Source organism: Marmota marmota, unplaced genomic scaffold (assembly GCF_001458135.2).
Source record: "Marmota marmota marmota unplaced genomic scaffold, marMar, whole genome shotgun sequence".
Lineage (NCBI taxonomy): Eukaryota > Metazoa > Chordata > Mammalia > Rodentia > Sciuridae > Marmota > Marmota marmota.
The window spans coordinates 4,997,810-5,011,002 of NW_025999927.1; the positions used below are offsets into that span (position 1 = coordinate 4,997,810).

The 13,193-nt window shown below is 40.7% G+C and overlaps 1 protein-coding gene across 1 annotated transcript in view; it reads left to right on the top strand.

The window, feature by feature from the left end:
* Ryr2 (ryanodine receptor 2) overlaps positions 1-13,193 on the top strand; it is a 437,587-nt gene that overhangs the window by 87,816 nt on the left and 336,578 nt on the right. The window contains exons 7-9 of the mRNA XM_048800411.1: positions 656-730; positions 4,075-4,153; positions 6,934-7,046. Of these exons, the coding sequence (XP_048656368.1) occupies positions 656-730; positions 4,075-4,153; positions 6,934-7,046 (267 nt within the window). The remainder of the gene's footprint in view (positions 1-655; positions 731-4,074; positions 4,154-6,933; positions 7,047-13,193) is intronic.

Sequence of the window (13,193 nt, forward strand, 5' to 3'; positions counted from 1 at the left end):
GTTCAGGCACAGGATGATTGGGGCTGAGGCCTAAAGGACTGATGCTAAGGGTCCTCTGTGCTTGTCCTGGACCAACAGCATCAATACCATTGATAGGCTTGAAATGCATCTGTGCTAGCTCCAGACCCTCTGAATCAGAATGGCAGGGTAAGGCCCAGGGGCCTGAGTTCCATGAGCCCTCCAAGAGGCTGAGATTTGAGAAGTGCTCTTTTATTTCATAGGTAAGAATTGGACTTCTTCCTATGAGCGATTGTAGGGATAAGAAGTGTTGAGGCTGGGGTGACGAGAGGAGCCTTGAGTCTTGGGAAGATTCATTCTTGAACTACACTAGGTTCTCACTGTGTGCCAGGCACTAAGCAAGGCACTGCCCATTAGGGACCACAGCTTCATGAGAAATGCAGATCAGTGTTCTGTGAATGAGAAGGGCTCAGTACTGGACTCAAGTTTACCCTTCAAGAGCCAAAGCAAGTGCCGCCTGCTGTAGAGGCTTCCTCTACGGTTTAAGAAGTTTAAGAAATATTTCCACAGCACTTTGCATTTTTACTCTGATCTTTCCTACTGTCCTTTCTCTTGGTATCAGAAGAGCAAGAGCTTTGTATTAGTTAGGTCTGCTGATCGATGTGTTTCTCTTCTCTCCCTCCCTTCTCCCATGTAGACTGCTCAAGGTGGTGGCCACAGGACACTCCTCTATGGGCATGCCATCCTGCTGCGCCATTCCTACAGCGGCATGGTGAGTGGACTGCTTGGTTTCACCTCTCATGTGGTCCTGTCTGTGCAGCTGGGATGCAGAGCCAGGAAATGTTGGTAGCGCCCTTCAGCCATGGTATTAGTGAGCTTAGATGTATACCCTCTTTAGTATCTTTGTACCATTTTGGTTTTTCTCATTGATAACATGAAGGTTAGCTTAGATGGCCTTCAAGCTCCCTCTGTCCTATCTTTATAGGACTCCTATCTCTAATATCTCACTTTTGATAGTTTTAGGAGGAGAGCACTCTAAGAACCAAATAAGAAATATGTCCCTTTTCTGATTTTGTTTTAAAGCATTTCTTTATGAAAGATTAAAACACGCATTTAGAAGATAAGATAAAAATGCCATCTGTGAACTCCTATGTCAGGTCTATCCACAAACTACTTTTCCTTCTTGACTCCGTGTTCTTTTTCCACATCAGCTCCTTCTTTAAACCAGCTTTCCATTAGACTCCTGTGAGGCACAGAATTCTCACTTTCTACTTCCTCTGCATTGAAGTAACACACACACAAACACACACACACGTGTGTACACACACGTATATTGGCTCTGGGTATTGACTTCAGGGGCTTTTGCTACTGAAATACATCCCAGTACTTTTTGAGACAGGGTCTTGCTATGTTGCCCAGGCTGCCCTCAAACTTGAAGTCCTTCTGCCTCAGCCTCCCCAATTGCTGGGACTGTAGGCATGTGCCATGGTGCCAGGCTCACACACATACACACACACACATACACACACGTGTACACATATATCCATATGTATGTGTATATATATTTATTTTTGTGTACTCTATAAATGATTTATCTTATGCAGACATGTACAATTTATAAAAGCTTCATCTCATACATTATAAAGCTTTATTAAATTATGAAAGCAATACATACTTATTCTATAATATTAAGTTGCAAAAGAAAAATTCTTTTGATTATACTAAGAGAAAACTGTTGGTGATTTTAAAGACATTTCAGTTTTTTGTTTTTAAAATATTTTTTACCTAATTGATGTTTTACTTTAGAAATTTATGTTGATTTTTTTTATCTGTTATTATAAAAAGAACATTTCCATGTTATTTAAGTTCTTCATCAGGTATAATTTTAGTGGTTATACAATAGTCCAATATCTGGACATATAAAATAAATCATTCCCTTAAAAAAAGAAGATAATTCCATATTGTGTGAATTTTTCTTCTGCAGGAGAGTAAACATTGCCTCAAAGTCAAGATTCAGCAAGCAGACATACTGTTGATTTCAGTCATGGATGTCAATGCAGTAATCTGATTTTAAATGTCTAGAGAGAGATGTGTAGGAAAAGTATAAGTGTGATATTAATGATGACTTACTAATATCATTTTAATTAATGTGTTACATCACATAAGAAGGTCAAATAAAATCTCAACAAGTGCTGATAAAGGTAATAAAACCTTTTATTTTTTCCTAATGAAAAGTCAGCATTGACAATTATTTCCTCAATGATAACAAATATCATTATCAAATCAATGAAACTCTAAAGCCATTCTTGATAAAATTGTCTAAAACCAGCAAATAAAAGCAAGAATCTATCCTGTTAGTCGTTGCTGTCTGGCACTGTTCTTGAAGTCCCTGCTTGACATGTCAGATACAGAATACAATGGTAGAGTTAGACAGCCAGGCTGGAGATGAGGCATCCATACAGAAACAATTCATTGGTGGAGAGTGCTCACATGTTCAAATGTTGTGGGAAACATTCCACCTTCAGGAGCGATCAAAACGCACACACTGTTTTTAGAAGACTCTACATTTCAGAATTAACAGCATATTAGAGTCGAGTCTACTCAGCAAGTCAGTGCTGAGATCTGGGGTCAGCTGCACTTGGCGATCTCACAGCCTGGGATGCTTTTCTGGGCCTCTTAAAGTTCTAATTGCATCTGAAAATTACTTTCATTCCTTCAGTAAATTTGCTTGATCATCTGTGTGCTAGGCGCTAGTCTCCGTGCCTCCATGGAACTTCATGAAGTTAGTAGGTTAATTATAGTGTTTTCCTCAGTGTTCCTGTGAAACTTGGAAGACAGTATGTTAGTAACTGCAGTGCTGAGGACTATGGTATTGTTGAGGAAAATCACAGAAGATTTTCATAGGCATTGCCTTGTTTGTCTGGGAAGTCTGTGTATTGTAAAGTCGTTACTTTTTCTATAATAAAAACGGATATTTCACACAGTTTATATCTGAAGTCTGTGAACTTCAGGAACCACTGTGGGCCGCCTGTCTCCGGGCCAGACTCTCACTCCTGTACTGACCTGGTACAGGTTTGGGGACCCTTGAAACCTCTTCTGTAACCATGAGAGCCAGTGCTTCATAGTTGAGAGGCCAAGTCAGAGTCTCCAGGTCAAGTTGATGCCCCATCCCTATGGTGCTGACTTCTCCCAATCAGTTCATCTCCTGCCTGCACACATTCACTGGGCGCTATTTAGTTGGATGGGCCCTGTTTCCTAATAGGAATTTTATAGCCTTTGCATTAATTGTCCAGAGCTTCTAGAGAGGGGTCTGGGCTTTCTCAATCCCCAGAATTGTGTCTGGGTACTCTTTGCAGGCTTCTGTTGTTATTGGCAGTGAGCCTGCTTCATGTAGATGGTGGTGTACTTTAAGCTCATGCCACATTCATCTTTGTGTCCGCATTCTTACAGGACTTAACAAGGTGTTTGAAGTTGGAGTGTGGGGATAGGGGAGTTGGCCTGAAAAATGATCCTTAACTTTTATGTCTAAGAACATATAGTTAGGAAAACCTAAGGGTGGGGGCCGATGATAGTATGGAGAGTGTCCCATTACTCCTAGGGAAACACACACAGTTACATGCACCATCAGATTTCATTTTAGTAAAGCTACACGCTGCATGCCAAAGTCAATTCTGGATGGATTTCTGAGAGTTAAAAAAAAATGGAGGAGAAAACAGAACTAGAAGATAAAAGTAGTTTTCTAGTTTCTGCTGGGGAGAGGGTTCTCACTGTCTGATCACGTTGTGCTCTTGCTGGGGATCATGAATATCACATGAAGTGAGAGATGTACAAACACATCCCCAGCCACTTGTCTTCTTGTTCTGACAGAGCACATTTCCTTAGTCTTTATGAGGGAAAGAAGACCACATTTCCTTTAGAATATTGCTCCTAATGAGTGCTATGCTAGGGCTGTTCTGCCTCAGACGTTTAAAAGCCTGAGCTTTGTGCAGAGGCATCCAGATTTTTAGAAAAAGTCTCATCAGCAGAGACAGACACGTATCAAATCACTTGTCAGAACAGGACTCCACTGTGACTGTCAATGTTGAGTGACAGACAACTCCTGGTTCTGTGTTTTAGTACCTATGCTGCCTCTCCACCTCGCGGTCTTCAACTGATAAGCTGGCTTTTGACGTTGGCCTGCAGGAGGACACCACAGGTGAGGGCCTCGGGGATGGTGAGAGCCTCGGGGATGGTGAGAGCCGGGCTGGGGCTGGCTTGGAAGATGCTACGAGACACCCTGGAAGATGCATCAGACCAGTACTTTTGTGGGTAGAGTCAGGAAAAAGTGCTTTCCTATTTGACGTTTTTGGTAGAGGGAGGAAGCGTGTATTTTTCCTATTGGTAATTCCCATGTAATTAGTTGGATATTCAAACTGGCTTTCAAACCCTATTCTGTGAGTTTGGAGAGAAAAAGTAGTATTTACTATCCAGTTTACTGGGTGTGAACTGTCCTAAAATGCACTGTTTAGTTTATGAAGTATCACTGCATGTCTCTCAGCTCAAACATATTTTAGGTATACACATGTAAGCTATTCAATCTCAACATTCAAACAAGAAGAAAATAAAAATCTCCTTCATTGCTCTGCCCACAGGGCATTGTGCTGCATGTCTGTCTAAGGACATGTACATTTCCATATTTTTGAAACAAAAAAAGTATATATTAACACATTTATCCTTTTGGAAAGTCAAAAAAGAGAACTGTCCTCAGTTCTCTGAGGACTTTTCACTTATTTTATAAGCCTCTGTACAGTTTGACTCTTTTATCTTTCACAAAGAGTATGCATGACTTTGGGAGTTAAAAATAAATGAGACCAAGTTGAAAAAGAACAGAAGGAGGTAGTTCAACTTTGTTCTTTTCAGGGGAGGGATCAGCCAATTCCCACACCCCTTCCAGAAATCTTTCTGGTGAGCTATGGGTGTAGCTCCATGATAGAGCACTTGCCCAGCATGCAAAAGGCCCTGGGTTTAGTCCAGGAATAAACAAAGCAGAGCAACAGCAAACATTTTCTGGAATGCTGTGGCACAGTAGGGTGAGTATTCATAACAGTTTCTTACTGTATATTTCAACAAGCTAGAAGGAAAGAGCCCATGTGTTTTCATCATAAACAGAAATGTTTGAGAAGATAAGTATCTTTAATTTGATTTGAACATTGTACCTTGTTTGCATGTATCAAAACATCACATGATACTTTATTAACATGTACAGTTTTTACCTTTTACATATCAGCTATAAATTTAAAATACTTTCCCACATTCTCTAGTTTAATAAACAACAAACATATAAAAAACTATATTTATGAACTAATTAAGAAAGTCTGAGAATCCCAGGCATTCTGATTTTTCATTTTCTATAGGCTTAGTAATTCCACATTTTTTGCTAGGGTTTTAGTTTTCTCATTTAGTGTATTTTAGCACACTGGTAAATGAAAAAGAAAGTCAAGTTTGCTCTTCAGAAGACATTCAAGACAGGTTCTACAACTTGTGTTCCTACACTGAGATAAAAGGATGACAGAAAAAGTCAGTCCCTCTGCCTGAGTTTGATCCCTTGTAATGTTCTCCCCCACCCATAGCTCTACTTCTTCTGAATTGCTGAATTATTTATTGTATTCATCATTTGTTTTCTGCTTTCCTTCATCATAATTAAATCTACAAGGCAGGTGATTTTTTTTTCTTGTTTACTAATGTATCCCAGGCTACTGTGAAGCAGTGGTTGGCAAACAGTGGGTACACTATAAATGCTTGTGAGAGTGAATGAAAAACTACCTACAGCTCTAAAAAAGTGGATCTGGTGAATGAAGATAAGGCATTCTGCTGGGTGGTGACCTGCAAGTAAGACTGGTTTGTGTAAGAAAAGCAGCACAAGGCACAGGCTACATATTGACTATAGGATGCTTAAGAAATATTATTGGATTACTCGTTTATTACTTCATGCAAAATTAACTTTTATTGAGTGCCTATAGTGTATGCTACTTGGAGCTGGGAAGACCCCAGTGGGGGAAAAAAAAACATGTGGAATTCCTGCTGTTAGGGACCTTGCATTCTGGCATCAGGGAGTTAGGAAGAAGAAATGTGTTTTTAGAAAAATAATAAAGCTGTGGAAGGGGAAAGAAGCATAATTACTAGCTAATAGATATCACTAGAACTCTATTGCCACTTTGGAGAGAACCTACCTTCAGGTCTCAACAGACTGAATGATGGTGTGCCTACATCCCTCCCTCAGCAGAGGGGCTGAAGAATGATAAATGGACATGTGGTCCATGGTTATGCTGGACTTGTTTAGAAGATATGATTTGATCTAATGTGTAGCCAAGACTTTTTGCAATGTATTCTTATGTACTAGGATTCTCTTTTATTTTACTATGAGAGTAATAAAACTACATTTTAAAATAACAAAGGCAAAAAAGGGGGTGGAATGGTAAGATTTTAGGTGACAATACTTGGCATCCCTTTTTGAATCAGCATCTCAAAGTCCTGGGAGATTTAAAAATAGAAAAAAAAATCACCATAATGGACACTGTCAAATCATAAAGTCCTTCTGAAACTAAAGTGACACCAAGCTAGGTGGTGTTATAGAAGAGCAATGTGAACAGGATAATGGTGTGTGATTGCGTAGAGTGAAATCAGAACTGGGTGGCTGCTGTATTTGGTCTTATGTGAACTTATATAAATATCCTTAAATAGTTCTTAGTGGGGGAAGGGGGAGGCACAAATCTTCCCAAAATGTCACATCAAGTTTCTCTTGGAAGAATCTTTGCATTTCAGTATGTCTTATCCTAAGCTAATTTGTCTAAATTCGTTAGATTTTCATGGTCTAAGAGATAAATTTGCATGGAATTTTACATTTCTGAAAGTCGTGCTAATGGAATCACTGGCAAAGAAAACAGATTTTAAGTTAAAAGACCCTTCTCTCTGTTTCACTCTCCTTTCACTCGGCAGGTGAGGCCTGTTGGTGGACTATACATCCAGCCTCGAAGCAGCGATCAGAAGGAGAAAAAGTACGGGTTGGAGATGACCTCATCCTAGTTAGTGTGTCCTCTGAGAGGTACTTGGTAAGTGTGGACAGTAGGACTGGGGGCTTGGTGCTGCGGTCAAGGACAGCACATGAAATGGTCTCTTTAAGGTTTATACTGCCAATTATCTGGGGAAATCGCTGATGAACAAGCCCATACCTCTGTGTGGTGAGCTATTGACAGTGCGCAGTCACTGGCAGGGACTATTAAACTAAAAGTAGCATCTGCTGGTTCACAGCTGGGGGAGGCCTGAACATTTCTCCGCTTGTTTGCTCTAGCTGATGTGGATGGAAACAGTCACCATGCCAATTCCTGGAACAGTGCAGATGTGCAGCTTGTAAAATAAGCTTCTGTCAAGCCCTTGCTATGTGCATGTGTGTGTTGCAGGGTGACGCATTTGCTCAGGAGATGTGCAGTTGAGTTGGAGTTGTCTTTGGATATAATTCATGCGGTGGATATAATTCATGGGCTTTTCAGTATACAAATTCTACATTTTAATTTTGATGTTATTCTACATTTTTTGTTGTTGAAAAACTTATATTTTAACTATATAACAGAGTTTATTTGACAGGGTACTATTCACCAGAGGAGTGGAAAATTCAGAACCTCACAGAGGCTAGAGCTTCTAATGTCAGTTCTGCAGCTAACTACCTGAGCAAGTCATGTAACTCCATGAACACCAGCTTTCTCGCTTGTAAAGTGAAGTTGTTGGTAATAACAGAATGTAGAGCCAAGGTTCTTGAGAAGAGTGAGATAATGAATTTGAATATAATTTGAATTGGCAAGCACTGTTCAAATAATAGCAATAGAATGACCATGTCTAGATGAGATTCACCTCCTGTTAACTTTGGAAGTAAATGAACCTGTAGTAGTTAAAATGCACAATCAATGTCCAAGCTACAGTTTAGCTAATTATTTAAGTTTCCGGCATTAACTTTTAAAAAGAGCTACAAAAGAGTAACCAACCAGGTTGTTAAAATGTCCCTCTCATTTGGTAATGAAGTCAGCACTTTAATTGTTCATGTATGTGGGGACCTAGCAATAGCAGAAACAACAGGAGAGACTGTGGACTCGTGGTGTACCAAGTCTGCCCTCAGAGACTTAGTGGGGCCTGTAAACTGTGTCAGTCAACTTCCCACCACTGTGACAAAACACCTGACATAAGCCACTTCAGCAAAGGAAAGGTGTACTGTGGTCCATGGTGTCAGAGATTTTCGTCCTCAGTTGCTTCATAATTTGGGGCTTGTGTGAGGCAGATATCATGAAAGGATCATGTTGGAGCCAGCCTGCTTGCTTCATAGTGTCTGGGAAGCAAAGAGAAGGGGCTGGGGTCCCAATGTCCCTTTCAGGGATGAGCCCCCAGTGACAAGATAACACAAGGTAATGAAGGGTATAGGGTGGGAAGACTTCAGGTGATAACACTTTGTGTTGTTTTTTGAACATCAACATCCCATAAATGTACTGGGAGATTTTTTTTTTTTAAATCGTGGTAGTGCAGCTGTCACATCACCAGCCCCAAGTCCTTCTGAAAATCAAGTAACAGGATTCGGTGGTTTTCTCCCTCTGGGCCCTGCCTCCTCAATGTTCCACCACCACCTCCCAAGAGTGCCATCAGCTGGGGACCAAGCCTTCAATATACAAGCCTTTGCTGGGCATTTAAGGTCCAAACCACACCATAAACCACATCTCTGGGGGTGCACAGGCATGTGAACAGGCAGGTTAAGGATCTCAGTGTGCTGCTGCTTCATCTCAAATCAATTAGTGCTGTGTCCATAGAGTACCCGGGTGGTGGGTTGAAGGGCTTTCATGGTGGACTTGGTGGGAAGATTCAGAAACAAGAAAAGGCAAAAGGTAAGGTAGTGAAAGGACTCTGAAGTGAGTCAGGCAACTGGGACCGTCCACACAGAGAACCCCAGATAACGTGTGTGCACGTGTGTATGTGCACACACATATGTAGGGTTTTGTTGTTGTTGTTTTATTACTTCATAGTCTGGTGAGTCTGAGGCTGGACCAACCACATAACTAAACCAACCACATAACTTTCTGCATTGGGGCTGTGGGGAAAATGAGTTCAGCGTGTCAGGGTGTTACAAGGATGAGATGCTTAAATCCAAGCCAGGCCCCTGCACTGGCATAGCACGTGGCTGTCATCCTTACCTTGGAGATTTGTGCACATAGAGAATGGTTAAAGAAATTCACGTGTTGAACCAGAATAAGGGAGAGTTGGGAAAGGAGGAGAGCAGGGAATGTAATAGGTGGTCTTGAATAAAGATCTGTTGTGTGAAAGCAATATTCTGAGAAGATGCTGGTGTGGTTAAAAATAAGTTAAAATTTGTGCCCAAACACAAATTAGTTAAAACTATGTAAGAGAAACTTGTCTCACCGTTGACCTGACAGCTGTTCAGTTGCTGGTGTCTGTTGACCCAGGAGCTGTTGCCTACTCTATCCTTAGTGGCTAAGCCGAGGTTACCCTGTCCAACACTGTGCTGTGCTTGGGACACTCCACAGCAAGGTTCACAGCTGCTGGAATGCCAAGTTGATCAAAATGATTCAGAGGGCTGATTTTCACCCCACCTTCTGTGAAGGTGCTTCGTGCATGGAAAGAGGCACATATGCTTTATGAGGTGGGCAGTGAAACATGTTTTCCCAGAAATAAAGCATCTTATCTCTAGCAATGGTTGTAACTACTCACCCAAACATGCCCTTTCTCATCTTCTGCTGTTTTGTATTCTAATATGAAATGATATCTTAACCCTCTTTTCAAAAATATCTAAAAAGAAAGAAATTCTTTGCCCCTATTGGAAATTTTGTCTTCTTTTAAAGAAGACTTTAGTGAAGCAGTTAAGGTATGAGAGAAATGCACAGCTTGGAGAAAGCAGGGCAAGTAGCTATTACTGATGGTGAATCCCATTCCCAACTGAATAAAATAAGATACAGCATATAAAACATTTATATGTGTGTTAGATGTAAAATCACCCTGGTGTGTACCAAAGATCCCAGTTTATGGACTGGCTTGTTTGCATTGGAAATGATGATTCTTATCAATTTTCTGTTAATAAGGGCGTATGTAGACATACACAGTTTTTACATTGCCAAACGACTGAGTGAAAATTAAGAAAAGCATAACCCTCCAACCTAAAGAGTGAGGGAAATTAAGACTTTGGTTCAGGGAATGCTATTTTAGGGTTTACAAAATTCTCTCCTACTCACCTTAGAAGATTTTTGATAACAAATACAAAAGTGTTTTAACTGCACAATAAATTGCTGAATTGCCTCAAATAGCATCAAACTGATAAGGATAAAACAGTGATCCTAAATATTTTCAAGTTCAGCTGGATGGTAGGAACTACTCCGCTCTGTGCCTGCTCACCACATGTGTACCACCAAGCTGAGCTCCCAGGCCTTATAATGCTGTTCTGATTAATTTACCTGAGCTTTAAAAAAAAAAAAAATCTCCTTGTGGCTCAGGTAATGGAGTCATAGAATATTACAACTAGCAATTGCACCTTTTTTCGATGCCTGTGATTTGTTTGTTTTTCAGAGGAACAAACTGAAGCCTGAGGGTTAAGACTTATTTGCTGTGTTTTCTGTCCCTCGATGATGATTTATTCTGAATGCTGGATCACCAAGGCCCAAGTGCCTGATATTTATAAGAGATAAATAAAGGAATGGACAATTGCATCAGCTAAGGGTTGAATTCAGAGTTCCTAAAAATTCTGGGGCCATGGGTGCCTCTGGCAGTCTGAAAGCTTTTTGACCTCTTGTCATAATAATTTTTTAAAATGCATAGAATAAATATGTAGGGCTATAAAGGAAACTAAAAATACTGAAGTATGGTTTTGTGAGCCTTAGGATATGAATCCTGAGAGGGGATTTGTAATGTCACTTCTGTTTCTGAGATTGTGTACTCCAAACATAGTCTTTGGACCTGTGGTCTCGATTGACCTCATCCTCCTCCCCACTGAATCTGAGCCTGTGTTTGTGGACAGTATCCTCAGATGATGGGTGTGCATTTTAAAGCTTGAAAATCACTCAATTTTAGGTTAAAGGTGAGATGAGTGCCCACATCCTGATGTGTGGGTTATACTGCCAGTTTATTGTGTAAATTCTATGGTAGTTGCATTTTTCAGCCAAAGGCTGCTTTTACTTTCTACTCACATCTATTTTTTTTTTTTTTAAAGAGAGAGAATTTTTTTTTAATATTTTACTTTTTAGTTTTCTGTGGACACAACATCTTTATTTTATTTTTATGTGGTGCTGAGGATCGAACCCAGCGCCCCGCGCATGCCAGGCGAGCTCGCTACCGCTTGAGTCACATTTCCAGCCCCTCACATCTGCCGCAGTCTGGCTGGGCACAAAATAACCGAGCCACCACAAAGCCTTGTAGATTCAAACAGCAATTCTTTATTCCCGAACTCTCACCGACACTCTATACGCACGTTCTGGGAAAAATAACACTCCCTCCACCGGGCTCTGCGTACCAATACTCTCAGAACCCCCGAGAACTCAACTCAAGGAGCCGGCGCCTGAGGCAGCAGGATATGCCCTAATCCCAGCAGGATCCGCCCTAAACCTGGAGCTGCCCTATTCTAGCAGGATCCACCCTAAACCCGGAGCCACCCTAATCCCTGAGCAGGGTCACCTTTCAACCCAAAAATGCCATGCGTCATTCCTACTTGGCTATGGCTCTCAGCACACATCTATTTTTGCTTTAAAGACAGTTCATCTTACTTTTGGTAACTGAAACTTACTGCATTTTGAATATTCAATACCCTGGCTGACTTGATGCTGTTCATACTCAGATTTCCCTTCCCTATATAAGCAGCAAAATTAAATATTCTCTGGGCATAGCAACTTCCAGAGTTGCTATGCCCAGAGAATATTTTCTTTCAAAGAGTGCACATTATTTAGATCACTTCCTATGACTGTAGTAGACCCTAAGGGCGTGCTGAGGACTCCAGCGCACTGACTCCAGCGCGCTTGTGTTTTATCTTCCTCTCGTGATATTTGTCTTAGGTGTGCCTTGGACATTGCCTTCCAGCTTCTCCGCCCTCACTGTTTCTCAGTACAGCAGCTCCTCAGCGCCTAAACAGAAAGTCCTTGGCATGACAGCCTCTGTGCACAGGCCCTTTGCTAGCTGCATCTCTCAGTGTGAGCTGTAAGCAGGGAGAGGTCTCTGCTGGACCCCATGCTCCTGTGCCTCTGCCCACTCAGGGCCTTGGCAGAGCTTCTCACTGACCAGGACTCTACCTCCTGCCAGTGTCATGGTTTCTAGTACATTAAAAATGAAAATCCCTGATTTATAGAAATTTTGTTTTAAGTATTTTCATTTAGCACTTGAACATTGTTGTTATGCATGTCTAAATCCAACATATGGATAAACTTATTTAGAGATGTTGTCTCCAAAATGGGAGGCCCAGGCCAGTGATCCCTTGTGTCCCCTCAGAGCCTCCACTCTGAGGATGCCCCCCTCCACCTGTGGAAGGCCATCTATCTCTGCAGGCCCAGCACAGCAACTCTCTCCACAGTGTCCCCAGAGCTCTTGCAGTTCCCACAGCATTGTCTGAATGCACTTTACTGTACCTACAAGAGTACAAGCATCCTCAGGGCAAAGAATGCATTCTACTGATATTTAGCTTGATGTTTTTTACACAATACATTCAACAAATCCAAGATGATTCAACAAATAATTATCTACTCTTTATATTGACTGACTTCCACTCTCGCAGTTTTATCTCACCAAAATAAAATGTAAGCATTAGTATTCTGAATTATTTTCAGATGAGATCCCAGAGATTTTCATCTCTTATGTATTATATATGTATATATGTGAGTATACATATTTATATAATGTGTGTGCTTTTTTACTAAGTCATTAAAATAGGAATATTTATGGAGTTACTTAGAATATGTTTTCAAGAAAAATGTATGCTGTTGTAATTTTAAAAGGTGGATTGGTGTCTCCATGTACTGGTTTATTAATTAACACTATAGATGGCTAAGGATTAGGTTATGAATCTTTCAGCTTATAAGAGAAAGAAAGAAAACCAGATAATTACATTGTGTGATAATTACTGTCGAGGAAAATATATTTTACTTGCTTATGGAAGCAGATAGACTATGATTTATTCATAAAGAGTGAAAGGATATTAACATATTGGAGAAGAAACTGAGTTAGTGAAGGAG